Here is a 13,804-nt window from a genome sequence, read left to right as displayed (position 1 = left end):
AAATGGTGTTGACACAGGTATGATATGATGAGTCCACAAAGAGGACAAATTGCAAGTGGTGCAATGGATGCTGTGAGAAATCCCTCTGCAGAGTTTGACCAAGGAAAATCTTCAGTGTCAGCTCCTGCTGGGCCCAGCCCTGGCTGGAACAACCGAAGCAAAGGCTTTGATTCTTCTTTTTCCCTCATTAGTACAGCAGCACAGCTCGCTCTCTGCTTCACACACCTCTGTGTCTATCCCTTGTGGGACTGAGGGAAGCCTTCACCAGCAGAAAAGATGCTGTTTAACATGAGAAACTTCGGTATTGCAAAACTGACAGCAACCAGCAAGCTGCTGGGACAGTTTTGGTAAGCTTATTCTTCAGTTTTGTCTGGTGTTAGGTGACATTTAGACAGAAACTTGGAAACAGAAGCAGCTGAATCCTTGTGAAGCAGTGAGGGTTTCAGAGAAAGGCTCGGGGTTTTCTGCATTTTTTAATGTCCTTTTTCTTCCCAAGGTGGCGAGCTCTACATCTTTGGGAAACTGGAGGATTTCCCCTTTTAAATTTTGTGAAATGCTGTTAGTTCTTTTGTGGGATTTGTCAGCAAAGTCAAGAAAGAATGTTTCTTTTTGAGGTTGGTGTTTGCTGCATCTACTGAATCAATAAATACCTGAATACAGGAAATTCACATTCATTTAGACAGTTATCATGGCCAGTATTGGGGGGGGAAATTCTATCCATCAAGTTTCACGGTGGATCTCCACTTTTTTGCTTCTGTATACACTAGAAGCATGCAGAAAAAGGGAAAATGTGATTCTGTTCAATGTTAACCAGGTACACCTGGCTTTGTGAGCTGGCCTTGGGTTCTTGTAGAAAACAACGTATGGGAATTTCACAGTCACAGGAAACCTAATATGCAGTTAAGTAATTTTTTTTTATCCTTTCTACATTACGTTAGATGTAAAACAAATGTTTCCCAAGTTCTGTGATTTATTTACTACATTTTAAAGTTATTCTGAAGGCTGGGTGATAATTATTTTAGGAATTTTGGGTTTTTTTCATCTAGTGAGAACTTTCTCTGGTTAGCAGAGATAATAGAAAGACAAGCTTGGAAAACAACTGCAGTAAAGCTAGTTTTCCAATAATGTAATTTAATATGATAAGTTCCCCAAATTAAGGGTTTTTTTGTTATTTTTAGGATTTTTTTAACATATCATAATGATGTAAGCAATCACCGGGTTGTATGAGTATACAAGTTAAGCACACTGTGGTTGATACTGCAGGGTAACCTATATCTATCAGCCTATGCTAACAATCCAAAGTAATTGCTGTTGCTGCTCAGAAAGGAACAAGTCGAGTGCCTGACCTTGCAATTCTGCTTATTACATTTTAACTTCGGTATGTTGCCTCATGCTCCTTCTCTGGGATTTATTTGTCCACTTCAGCCTCCCTTTTAGAACATGTGGAAAACAGGGAAGGGAACATTTCTGGAAGGTCATGGCAATAAAACAAAACCATCATGGGAACATAGAGGTCAGGAGCAGATCTCTGGTCCAATTTTCTGCTTGTAGCCTGACAACAGCATAAGAGGTCACCTATGTCTTTGTTTAGTCACATCTTGAAAGTCTCCAAGGATTGTAACTCCAGATTCTCTCTAAGCAACCAATTTTCTTGATTCACTATCAGTGCAGAAAGTAGTGGTGGCTATTTCTTGGTCCACTTCTTGATCTTGCCTAGTGGTAAAACAAGACCAATGATCAGAGGTCTCTGCTTGGCAAGCTAGGATTAGAAAAAATCTAACTCTCTGGAAGGAATTGTTGGCTGCAACAGAAATTTGAGGAGCAGCACCACAGCTGTTCTAGAAACAATGCAGTGAAGGACGATAGCGTGACCAAGCATCAAGCAATTGCATAGATTTTAGAACACGGCAAGTCCTTTTTTGTTCCCCCAGACTGGATAGAATAGCAAATTCCTGTTCTGAAAACAAATAATAATAAAATCACAGTTATGAAACTAATTTCCTTCATAATACACACACTGGAGTTAGAACCAATCTCTTGAATGTCACCTAAGAGCCTTGGTATTCAAGGCTGGATTTCAGTAGCTTACCTTGGTTGGCTGTTTTTCATTATTTGGTGGAAGCACCTGACCCCTGCATGCCCAGGTTTTTGTATAATGTCAGGTATATTCTATTCTGCAGCTGTTGAATAAAGAAGCACAAGAAATAATTTTAATATTGCTGTAACACCCACTTCAAATTAAAAAACGGGGCACTCGGATGGTTCCTTCCTGTTTCTACCTTGGGTAGCTCAGGTTGGAGGCAAGCATGTAAACAGAAGGATAACACTTCTAGTAAAATATGTAGGCCACATTACTCAAAATTTAGAAAAGAATAAATCCACACCTGGAGATACTAATTCTTCAGTTCAGGGATCTGTGCAGAGATCAGAATCTGATGGTGCACATTGATGCTAATCTTTGTGATGCTTTGTGTTTATCTAAACCTCTGGCAGTCTGCAGAATCTCTGGAGCTTGTTGCCCTGATAAATGACAGCACATACTGAGTTCCAGCAATATGAATCTTCACAGCCTCTGCATGGGCTACTTCTTCATATATTGTCTCTGTTTCTGCTGATACATGGACTTGGCAAATGGCAGGTGTAACTGAGCTTGGCCTCAAAAGTCCACTTGAAAATACAAAATCAGTAGCTGCACTCAGTCCATTTGTTGGCATTGCTCTGGCCTCTATTCCATCAGATCAGTCTAAAAATATTCCACTTGATTAAAAAGACGTGTTTAACTTGTACCCATCCAAACCCTAGCAAGAATAAAGTGCAGGCAGTGTTATGTGAGGAAGCATGGTAGATACAGTGCTAGGGAAGGGGCTAAACTGTCACGCTCCCTGATTAATCTTAAGCCTCTGAAAACACAGGCTTGGATGTGAATTTCATTAAGAACTTCTCATAAGCTAGAGAAAAATTGATCATGTAACTTCTGTGTATGATTATAAACAATTTCATTTGATTCTGATGGTGTACCTCTGGCTGGGAGCCAGAATACACGGAATAAATCCATTGGATAAATATACTGAACATGCCTAGAATGTGCCCTGTGTGGTAGGAGAAGCAGAGCACAAAGCTATTTTGTTGAATTTTTTTCACCCTGCTCTCCAGTGTAACCGGGGGGTTTTGTACCCGTTTACAGCAATGGCACCATTTGTATTGGTGGGGCTGGAACATGACAAGTGTCTACTCATCCACAAGAAATACTCATCCATTCCTGGTATTCTGTGCCCCTAAAGGGAAGCTTTGCAATCCATACGTAAGCCCTATTACCAGCCCTTGAATGGCTTTATGGGTTTGGGTTTATTTGGTTAGGCAGTCAAGTCGTATGTGTATCAGAAGCCAAAAGAAACCACACCTGATGTATAGTGGATCATACAATTTTAAACACTGTTACTGCCCTGCCAGGTATTGCAATATGTTGTGTCTGTCTGACAGTAACAATTACTTAAAATAATAATCACAGTCCATCAAGTGTATCCAGCTATGTCATGTGAGAGGGATTCCATCTGCTTGCTTTAGCATGAGTGTTGGATGACAAAAAGCATATATTTTTTTATCTTTTTGCTTAGGTATGGACGACCAGCTCAAAGGAGTGTTCATCTGAAGGGTCGTGACCTCCTTACTGTACAGAACTACACAACAGATGAGCTCAAGTATTTGCTGTGGATGGCCTTAGATTTGAAACAAAGGATAAAGCACAAAGGAGAGGTAAAAGGCTTTAACTGTCATTTATGTCACTCAGATGTTGGAATACATATTGTTCTGAAGAGTATTGGCAATGAGACATAGTTCTTAGAGACTGTAAATCACGTACTGCAAAACAAAAAGCCTTCCTATAAAGTGTTCAGAGATATTCTTTAAATACTTCAGAGAACTTCTCAAGTGAAAAGCTTAAACAGCTTTGCACAGCTAACTCCCTGTTTTCAGCTAATTGCATCCATCAACACATGGTGTACATGCAGCACTAAATGTAGGAAATGGAAGACACTTCCATGCATGGAATTAATTTAGTATCAGTATTTTCCTTAATGCTGACTCAAACTGAGTGCCAAAATGCAGTTACTTTGTGAATGAATGTTTCCCTTTAACCTTTCCACAGCTAATACATTCCTTGAAGGGCAAGAGAACAAAACTACCGTAAAAAATAATCTCTATAACTTTTAAAATGTTGAATTAAAATGTGAAAGGAATATTTCAGACTCTAAAGTGTATAATGACTATAAAATTGAAATGGCTTCAACTTTTACATTCCAGTATTTGCCTTTGATGCAAGGAAAGTCTTTGGCCATGATTTTTGAGAAGAGAAGCACAAGAACAAGATTATCTGCAGAAACAGGTAGGTCTGAGCTTTGGCACAGTCAGATATGAAATTGTATACTGTGAGTATGATTGAAAAACACTGTAATTTTATATTTAGCAGTTTCTGCTCAGGAGAAATCTAAAGTTTGAAATAAAAAATAGTAAAAGAATGGTATCTGTGTTTCATCTTGCATATTAATGTCACAAGCACATTGCTATGGTCATTGAAATTTTGCCCAGTCATTCCAAAACATGATAGACCAGATATAAGGTAATAGGTAGAAGCATTTCTGGTGTAAGCTCCTTGCTTGTATTAGCAAGACACATTTGTTTTAGTAAGCATCACAAATTTGAATCTGTGCAAGACCTAGTAAATATTTTTCTAATGTATTATGCATTACCACCCTCACATTTCAGAGTATGTGTTTAGGCTGAGAATCATAGTAGTGCTTTGATATAAATTAAGGGGGAAGAAATTAACATAATTACCTACAGGAGAAGGTAACTTGATGGAAACTCCACAATATTAGCCTGATAAGACCAGGCACTGAAACATTCTTCTGGGATACAATCCTTTGAACACTGAAATACATATCTTTATTTACGTTAGTTGTTCTGAAGTCAATGGACCACTGAAATAAATCACTATTGTGCTTGCATGTTAGCAAGAAATAACTATGAATTGGTGACACATCTAGAAAGGAGAAGTTTGCCCTTCTCACATTTGAGTTGACCCATCATACCTTTTTTTAATGAAAGGACAGGAAATTTGTTGAGTGTTCACATCTCTTTTCAAGGTGTGAGGGAGGAGGTAAAAATAATGGAAGGAAGAAGCAGATATGTTAACTGCAAGAATTTCTAAATTTTCCATTGCATCCTCTAGCACAGCCATTTACCTGCTGATCTTGCTCTTTTTGTAAACTTGTTGCTGTTTTTTCCAGATAAGGATGATTTATGAGTGGATTTCTCTTGTGTATTCCCTCTCTGTGAAAACCACCCACCTTTTGAATCCAGAGGTTTTATTCCAGTTTCTAGTTGCCTGTCACACTGGTGCATGGGCAGGTAATGATGAATTCTCTGAATCTGTTCATCCTTCATGCTTCTGTATTCAGAGGGAAGCACTATTAAGTCCTTGGCTTTTGAAGGCTTATGGAAGGAGGAAGCTCAGGAACATTCAAATGAATTAACTTAAGGATGAGATTTGATGCACATAAATTCATCCACTTCTGTGAAATAAAACAAATTTATTTCTCAGTGATAGCTGCCACAAGAGTGTTAATGCAGTTTAACTTCCGTACATTAACTTCACACCTTCAATTAATTGGTCTTAGTCCCCTAAACCCAAGACTTTGTTTCAAAGGCAGGCTCAGGGTTTGTTTTCTGTCCAGGGAAACTCTACACATTTCATCTTCTTTTTAGCATATATGACTTCTCCCTTGGAATTTCTAACTCAAAACAAATGTGGGGTCACGTGTGTTCCTTTTAGTTAAATAAGCTAATTTGATACCAATTTTCTAATGTCTGTGAAACTGGACATTGAAGGCGATTGGAGTGTTTATTTATAAAATACCTGAGTCATCTCAAATAGCATGTCCCATGAGCTGAGCCTTCAATATCTTGAAAGAGGTCACTTGTGGGACAAGGTTCTGCTGATGAGGTTTATTTAAACAAACTTCACAACTCTCAGGAGCAACTAGATGAAAATCAGTGGGTCCCATTATAAAGGGGTAGAGACATAAAAAGCACCGATTACAAAATCTGCTCTGTCTCAGTGTCTAGGAGCTTGCTGCCAGCTAGTAGCACCACAGAAGTATTTTCAAAAGTCCTGCTGTCCCTTTGCCTATAACGAATACCATTACTGAAAACTAAATAAAGAGAATCACAGAATGGGTCAGGTTGGAAAAGGGCTCTGGAGGCCATCTGATCCAACCTCTTCCTGCTCTAGTGGGATCATCTAGAGCCCCAGAGTATGTCCAGAAGGCTTTTGATAGCTCCAAGGAAGGAGGCTCTGCAACACTGCAGTGCAACCTATGCCAGAGCTCAGTTGCCCTTTCAGTAAAAAAGTGTTTATTGATCTTCAGAGGGAGCATCCCGTGTTTCAGTTTGTGCCCACTGCACCACTGAAAAAGCACCTGGCTCCATCCTCTTTGCACCTTACCTTCAGGTATTTATATACATTAGTAAAATTCTCTCTGAGCCTTCCCTAGGCTATGCAGTCCCAATTCTCTCAGCATCTCTTTATATGAAAGATGCTCCAGCTCCTGAGTCATCTTTGTGGCTCTTTGTTAAAATGACCATACTGACTATCTCCAAGATGCCCATGACTCTCTCATACTATGTAGCCCAGAACTGAACACTCCAGGTGTGGCCTTACTACTGCTGAGTGAAGGGGAAGGATCCCCTCCTTCCACCTCCTGGAAATGCTTTGTCCACTGCAGCCCAGGATACCATTTGCCACCTTGGCTGGGAAGGTACATTGCTGCCCATGTTCAATTTGGTGTGCACCAGGACTTCCAGTTCCTTTTCTGCCAATCTACTTCCCAGCTGGATATCTCCTGTCATGTGCTGGTACATAGAGCCGTTCTTCTTCAGGTGCAAGGCTGCATTTCCTCCTACTAAACTTCGTGGTGTTCCTGTTAGCCTGTTTCTCCAGCCTGTCAAGGTCCCTGTGGATGGCAACAAAGCCCTCTGGTGTATCAGCCACTCCTCCCAGTTTTGTGTCATCAGCAAACTCGCAGAGAGCACATTCTGCCCCATCATACATATCATGAATGCAGATATTAAACAGGACCAGACCCAGTATTGACCCCTGAGCCACACCACTAGTCACTGGCCCCCAACTAGACTTTGTGCCACTGATCATCATGCTCTGGCCTTGGCCATTCTGCCAGTAATCAACCCACTTCACTGTCTACTCATCCAGCCCATGAGTCAACAGCTTCTCCATGAGGTTCTTAGGGGATACAGTTGCCAGGGACATGATGAAGTCTAGGTAGACAATATTCACTGCTCTCCCCTCATCTACAAGGCCAGTCATACTATCATAGGAAATTATCAAGTTGGCCAAGCATGATTTCTACTTGGTGAAGCCATGCTGACTACTCCTGATGATTTTCTTGTCCTTAATCTAACTGGAAATGCAGTCCAGGATTAGCTGCTCCACAGTTTTTCCAGGAATCAAGGTGAGGCTGACAGTCAAGGTTTGTAATTCTCTGGGTACTCCTTTTTGCCCTTCTTGAAGATAGGGGTGATGTTTGCTTTCCTTCAGTCTTTGAGCACTTCAGTCCCAGTCACCAAGATTGACCAGATTATAAAAATAATAATTTATAATGTGTTGTAAGAGAATAGTTGTCTGTTCCCCTATGACTGTGTCACTAAACTGTTTTATTCTGATGACATGGCAACTGTACTGAGTAATGTGCAACTCTTTGCAGTATAATTTATTGCACCTTTACTCACTTGAACAAATATAATATTGTCCTAATGCATATATCTGAAGCCCATATTATTTTACCATTTCGAAGTGTGTTAGTTGTGTTTTAAGTTTGATGAAGAACTACAAATGACTTCCATAGAGTATTGGCAAAGTAAATCCAGTTTTGTGGAGCCTACTAGATTTATTGCCTTCACTGGTTATTATATTGGAAAATGTGACATCTCTGCTATTATACTGGGAAATGTCATCTGTTTGCAGTCAGAATCCCATACCCATTCTGCATAAAATCTTGCATACTTTTTGAAGACTAGGGTATTCCACATGGTCATATATCACTTGTAAAATAAACAACCTCAGGCATGGCGTAAGGGACAATGCCCTGTTTCTGATACAGCTTTGTTGTAAAGCATTCTGATTGCCACTGTTGTTCTTAAAATATACATCTGCAGTTATGTTTCAGTGAAAAATTCATAAATAAATCTAACCATTTCAGTGAATGCAGACAATATGTCAAAGAGTAGAAATGGAGAGGGAACAATACAGGCAGAACAGCTCTGTGTAACTTCTGTCATGCACTAGAATATACACGGTCTTAACAGCTTTACAGGGGTTCACTGCCAATGGCTTTTGTGGAATTACTCCCAGCTCACTCCTCTGACACAGTGGGGTGAGAGGAACACAGTGTCTGTGTCTGAAGACTACTTCAGTCACAGAAATAACTGCATCACTTTGATTACTCTAATGCAGTGGGAATGGTATTACATGGCAGGAATACAAGATTTGCTTTTCGTCTGAGTGGCTAGTATTATGTACCTTGGCCACACTACAGAGAGGGCAAGAGTACTCCTTTAGCTTACTGTCCATGTAGAGGGATAGCTTTAAAGAACTGCCTGTCAGTTTTTAGGCTTCTTCTTTAGGAATATTTCTGTAATTGCTGCCTAGAAGAGTTCTTTGTTGTCAGTCTAAACCAGAAAATACTTTATAGATTGTAGGTCCTGTCAGGCAGAGAGGCAACTCTAAAAATCCAAATCCAGATGTCTTGAAATGTAAAAAAGGATGACTTTGAGAAAATGGCTGTATATGTCTCCTGGAAATGGTGGGGCAGCCCCACAAGTGTGTATCCAATGCGTGAATTAGAGGACAGGTTGGTGCAGTTCTTTATCCAATGCAGTAGGGACAGGCTGGAGTGGAGATTTAACCTGCGCCTATACAGCTACCAGCACTCATGTCCTACATGAGTTTATCATAGAATCATAGAATTGGCTGGGTTGGAAGGGACCTCAGAGATCAAGTCCAACCCTTGATCCACTACCGCTGCAGTTATGAAGTGGACTCAAGAGTGTGCCACAGCCTGAGGCATAAAACTGCCCATTTTTGAACACAAACAGTAGTGAGAAGTGTAGACATGAGATAGTAATCTATTCTAGCTCTTCAGTAGGGACATTTAATACAGTTTGTTGAAGATACTAACATTCATATAAACACTTAAATTCTGGCTTTGGATATTATCAGCTTGTGATAACAAAGAGGATTAAATCTTCCAGTTTAACACAGCACTCTATCATGTGCTTATTTGCTCAAGTGGCGCCTGCGTATCTACAAAAATCATCATTATTTTCTTTCTGCTAGTGATCCAGATGAAAGAATCCGAAGCAAAGATTCTGCAGCTATATACAAAGCTCGAGTACAGAGTTTCTGCATTTCCAGATGGAAAGTTAGGGATGGAAATATGCTCCCAGGATCTTCACAGATGGGCGGTTCATGAGCAGAAAGCCCAGCACATTAGGACTCTGCTGTGTACACAGACACCAGGCTGTAGATCTAACTGGGCTGCCTGACATCTGGCAATTCTGAATAAATGGACAGATTTCTCTTTTTCTACCTGGGTATCAGTTATAGAAAACAGAACTTGTCCATGGGAGCTTGTCTGGAATGCAAACCATCTACCAAAGTGTGTGCACATGGAAGCCTAAAATGCAGAGCTGTTGTATTGTGGAACTTGCAGGGATAAATTACAAACATAATGTTATATGATTTTGGAAAAAAAAAAACCAAAAACAAGCCAGCAGAAGAGGAAAAGATACTACAAATGACATTTCATCTCTGAGGTCTTGAGTTAAAATCTTGCATTGCATATATGGGCTGTAACATCTCAGCAACAGTTTGCATACATATTCTCATAAATACAGTGTTTGTGTTTGTGTCTGAGCTGCAGAGGAGCTGGAAGTATTTGAGGAAACAGAAACATTTTTCTTGCCTAATACATAAATGCTTCTGAATAATCAAGAAAGGAGGACAAAGCAACCACGAAATGTATAGTGCTATTCTAACAGTGAAAATCAAGTTTGCTGTGTCTGACTCTGATCTTAGTGAGATTTGGAGCAAACCTTAGTGATGGCAAAGGGAAAGTAAAATCAGGCATAATCAGTAAAATGAGTGTAGGCTGGCTGCATAGAAGTTTGCCTTTCCGGTGCAGTCTGAAGGATCCTATTTTTCATCTAACTTTTTAAGGAAATTGAAGCAATCAATAGGCAATGATTTTCCAGTGTTATTTTTATCCATTGGATTTTTAATTCTAGAGACTGACTGACCTAATGCAGAGGGAAAGACCTTACCTCAAACCTGCTTCCTGCAAGGGATGGAGGTTAATAAGGGCTGTTCTGTGTTAGAGACCCAGCTGTGGGGCCCAGTCCTGCCAACTGAACTTAGTTGCTTGGTTTTATCTATGAAAGGTTTCAGTTTTCACTTCTGGATTAACCCGTTTTTAGACGAGTAACTGTGGGATCAACTTTTTAATTTCGATTAAGCTGTACAAACATCTTGTTTAAGCGTTTAAACTGCAATCCTTCAATCCTTGGAGATGTCTGCAGGGCCATCTAACGGCGACAATCAGTCCAAGCAGCTTTTACTTTTTTTTTTTTTTTTTCCCTTTCTTTTCTTATTTTTAAATTTTTTTTCTTTTTCTCTTTTCTTTTTTTTTTCCTCTTTTCTCTCTCTCTCCTTTTTTTTTTTTTTTTTTTTCTGGTTTTTTCCTTGACAGAATGAAATTTTTTAGCACCTCCAAGGGATCACAGTTCAGTACAGAAGGTGGGGCTCTGCCCTTTCTCTTCTGTGCTGTATTCAGCCTTTCTCTGCCTGGCAATAAAAATAAAATGCACTTCCTTTTACATTTTTCCCACAAATAAAAGGCTCACTTCTCCAAGTGTTGTCTTTACAAGATTGGTTTGTGCACACTGATATTCTCTGGAAATTTTCTCCATCATGGATATTAGTGACAGGGCAAGATATCCCTGACAATTTATCCACTAGAAGAGAGTTGTTCTTCAGCAGAAATTTTCCCCCAAGCTTTACAGGGCTACCTACAGCCCAGTTTATTTCCTATACATTGTATGCTACCAGTTGTAAGGCCCTGTGTCCTGTGCTAGGCTTATGCTAAGCTATTTGTGAGAGTTCATAGAACAGCACCCCTCAGTCCTCCTCCTCCCAATATGTAGCCACACAGAGAGTCAGGGAAGGAAGACTTTAGGCTTAAACCAGGCAAAGGCAAGGAGACTCAAGTGTTGGTGAAAAAATCTTTTGGTCCTCCCTGTCTCTGTCAGCTCATTGCTTATGTGGTGATGCAATGGAAATAAGGCAGGACTTGAGAGTTACCCTTGGCATGTAGTTTGTCTGCCTCCAAAATATCCCTTTAAGTTCCCCAGAATATTTTAATATTCTTAGGTGATGCTCATGGTTTACTGTTCAGGAATGGATTTCACTCCAGACCTAATCCATCCTGTTCCTTGGTTCATCTTGTAAATTCATAACTATTGCATGTTATGAATTGGAGGGTGGAGGGATACTTACAGTGCCTGAGACCTTTCCTTTTCCCTCTGTCACATTATAACTCTTCAGGCACTTGACCATTTGTGATCAAGCTCAAGTTTGTTACAGTATATGAGGAGATTTAGGGTTTTCTGTCTGAGTGACTGTACTTGAAGCTTCTTGCAAGGATGTGGGATTACACCTAGTGACTCAGATGTCCCTTCTAGGATGCTAAATCCCTTGAAGTAGAAATTCAGCGTGATGAATGGATTACCTAGCTCTTAACAGGGAGCCACGATGATACTTCTAGCAATACATAGTCTTGCAGCTTGAATGACTGTTCCTATGAACACAAATCAGGACCCATGCCTAAGGATTTCAGCAAAGCATCACACTTGAGGGGTTTTATTCCAAAATATGTTTATTTGTGTCTTATATGTCAGACTTCCGGTCTGAAACATTTGGATGCCCTGCTGAGTTTTACTGTTATTGCTGTAAATATCTTTTACATGAAGATTTAGAATCTTGGCTGTTAATATGAGTTGCTTGTGTTTATTTTTTGTTTTGTTTGTCCTAACTGCAGGATTTTCTCTTCTTGGAGGACATCCTTCATTCCTTACAACACAAGACATTCATCTAGGCACTAATGAGAGTCTCACAGATACAGCAAGGTTAGCAAAATTGTCACTTGATTGATCAATATGTTTTTGTTAATTGATCTGGCTGAAACCTGTCTTATAGAACTTTGGAAACTAATGTTTTCTTTTCTGGAAAATGTCAGAAGGCACTCCAGATTTCTTAAATATTTACAGATCGATCAGCTCACAGAAGCTGTAGTTCAGTAGATCGTTATCAATTCTAGCTCTCCCAAACTTTTAAAAAGGAGAAATATTTTTAACAAATTTGGCATGTAGAGTGTTAATGAGAGTGACAGTTACACAAATGGAAGTATTTTATGAACCTCAGTATAACAGCCCCACTGATGACAGCACATACATTCAAACAAGATTAAAACCTTCTGGTTCTGTCGCTCCTCATTGAGCCAGAGCTACAGCTGAATGGCAAATCAAAGCAAAAGCAAAAAGTGAAGACTTCATTTATCCTAGTTCAGGCAGCTGCTTCTGGGCCTTAATCTGCCTGCAGAGACAAGGTGGCACCAGAGGCTACTCTGATTCCCCTATTCCAGCAGCAACAAATTTGATGAACATTTTGCATGCTGTTTCTGATTTCATGTTCCCTCCTCCACAGCTTCACTCACTGTCAGGACTGCTGGGGAGGTTGGGATATGGCACTGGTCTCTTGTTGGCACCCTTGGAACATCTTAATCATCCCCAGTCCCACATGCATGCAGGCATGAGTAGCTAGCAGCCTACCCTGGTTGCCATAGCAGGGAAGAAATGAGCTCAAGGTTTTTCTCCAGTGGATTCCCTCTGATGCTGCAGAAAGCAGGCAGTACATGAGGTTATTGTTTGCAGGTGCTTTTGCTGTTTTTCATAGCATTCCATGTATGAAAAACTCATCCAGCTTCAGTATTGTGCTGCTTTCTAGTCAGCCCTTTTGCAGCCTTAGGTTGATCGAGTCAGGAGCAGCTGTTGGAAGGTTAGTAGTGTCTGAAAGGTCCTTTTTGTTCTGGTGAAAGGCATGCAGTATCAAGCTCATCAGGCTCAGTTAAAAATATGCAGTCAGCCAGCTGAGATTTCATTGCCTCTGTTGTGTACTAGTTTTCACAGTGAGTAGGAGAGTTTATTTAAGAACTGTGTTACTGTTCTCTTTGTGATGAAACCCAAAGAAAATTTAGAGACCAAATATTTGAGCACTTTACATTTTCCTTTCTTGCCTTACTATTGAAGTGGAATACTTGGATTGTTGGTAGGAGAAAGTAAAAATTTCAGTTTCTTGAAGCTTCAGTCTCTTGGTACTTAGTTCTCACTCCCTGCTATCTACATAACGTTTTCAGTATCAAATGAATCCGCAACAATAGTGTTCAGATGATCCGAGACAGTTTTGTCCCACTGGGTTGCTTTAGCATCTACAGGTTTAAAAGCTTTAAAAATTGTGTAAACTTGTGGGCTTACAGAGGGAACACATCTGAGAATTAACAGTCAAGTCTGAGGTACATTAGGCCCCAGTGTCCAGTTCAGCAGAGCCCATACACTGCCATGGGATTTAATTATACCCCTCTCAAAAGAAATTCTTCATACAGCTTGGAACATAGCTTCA

At 40.1% G+C, this 13,804-nt stretch overlaps 1 protein-coding gene across 1 annotated transcript in view; it reads left to right on the top strand.

The window, feature by feature from the left end:
- Window positions 1-276: 276 nt before the first annotated feature.
- Window positions 277-13,804, top strand: part of OTC (ornithine carbamoyltransferase) — a 28,671-nt gene continuing 15,143 nt past the window's right edge. The window contains exons 1-4 of the mRNA XM_008500324.1: window positions 277-347; window positions 3,615-3,753; window positions 4,300-4,381; window positions 12,168-12,255. Of these exons, the coding sequence (XP_008498546.1) occupies window positions 277-347; window positions 3,615-3,753; window positions 4,300-4,381; window positions 12,168-12,255 (380 nt within the window). The remainder of the gene's footprint in view (window positions 348-3,614; window positions 3,754-4,299; window positions 4,382-12,167; window positions 12,256-13,804) is intronic.

Source organism: Calypte anna, chromosome 1, assembly GCF_003957555.1.
Source record: "Calypte anna isolate BGI_N300 chromosome 1, bCalAnn1_v1.p, whole genome shotgun sequence".
NCBI lineage: Eukaryota > Metazoa > Chordata > Aves > Apodiformes > Trochilidae > Calypte > Calypte anna.
The sequence above is the reverse complement of the archived record's forward strand: the minus strand, read 5'-3'. Positions and strand labels throughout refer to the sequence as shown.